The sequence below is a fragment of the Arachis ipaensis genome, chromosome B09 (genome assembly GCF_000816755.2).
Source record: "Arachis ipaensis cultivar K30076 chromosome B09, Araip1.1, whole genome shotgun sequence".
In the NCBI taxonomy this organism is placed as follows: domain Eukaryota; kingdom Viridiplantae; phylum Streptophyta; class Magnoliopsida; order Fabales; family Fabaceae; genus Arachis; species Arachis ipaensis.
The window spans coordinates 102,570,030-102,571,334 of NC_029793.2; the positions used below are offsets into that span (position 1 = coordinate 102,570,030).

General features: G+C 41.6%; 1 protein-coding gene across 1 annotated transcript; it reads left to right on the plus strand.

Annotated features, from left to right (window-relative positions):
* On the plus strand, window positions 1–948 carry LOC107615756. The gene has a single exon (XM_016317791.1). It carries the CDS (start codon window positions 1–3, stop codon window positions 946–948), a length of 948 nt encoding a protein of 315 aa, XP_016173277.1.

Genomic DNA, 1,305 nt, shown 5'->3' on the forward strand with positions numbered 1-1,305 from the left:
ATGAACCAGAACAGGTTCAATAACAAACCATTCGAATCATCTCAGCAGATGATGGAGACACTCAAGCAGAGCCTCTCTAACTTAGCTGCTATAGTCTCTAATCTCTCCAAGACCACACATAGTTTCACGGCTGAAACTAGATCTTCTATTCGAAACTTGGAGATACAGGATGGTCAGCTGAGCAAGAGGATCTCAGAGATCCCTTCAAACACTCTTCCGAGTAACACAGAGGTGAATCCAAAGGAAGAGTGCAAGGCTCTCATGGTAGAGGTTGTGACCGAACCTAAAGAGGAGCCTGCTATAGAGGAGCTCAAGGAAATCAGAGCTCATGAAGAGACTGAAACAATCACCTTGCACGCTCCTTTGCTGAGAGAAGAACCTGAAGAATACTCTTCTTCAGAAGATGATGAAGAGTCTAAGGAAGAGCAAAATACTCGATACCTAGCAATCCTCAGGAAGCTGAAAGCCAACTCCTCTCATATAGAGGCGTTAGAAGAGGAAGATGAACTGGTGATCCTGGGCAAGGAGTGCAGTGCCTTGGTTCAGAAGAAGCTCCCTCAGAAGCTACTGGATCCCGGAAGCTTCTTGATTCCCTGTACTATAGGGACCATCACCTTTGAGAAGGTGCTATGTGACCTTGGCTCAGGCATCAATCTGATGCCTCTGTCTGTAATGAAGAGGTTAGGAATTCTAGAGGTGCAATGTGCCACAATCTCATTGGTGATGGCAGACAAGACCCTAAATAGGGCATATGGTATGGTGGAGGATGTCCTAGTAAAGGTTGAGGACCTTTACATCCCTGTAGACTTTGTAATTCTAGACACTGGGGAGGACAGAAATGAATCCATCATCCTTGGAAGGCCTTTCCTAGCCACTACTGATGTGGAAAGACGAGAGCTAGTCTTGAGACTACATGAGGATTGTATCTTATTCAAGATACCCAACTGAAGAACGAAATTCTCGTGCGATCTAGAATTTTCACAATAAATTCGCATTGTAAGTATAGCTCCTAGACCAACAAGAATTCCTTTCTTACAAAATTTTTGGTTGTCACAAGTAACAAACCCAATAAAATTTATAAACCGAAGTATTTAAACCTCGGGTCGTCTTCTCAAGGAATTGCAGGGAAGTATGATTTATTATTGGTTATGGAAAACAGTATTTTTGGGTTTTTAAAAGGTTTGAACAAGAGAAATAACTTGCAGGAATTAGTAAATCAATAACTAAGAAAACTCTTGGCAAGGTATGAAAACTGGAAATCCTATCCTAGTTATCCTTATTAATGGTGATGAGAATTATATTTTT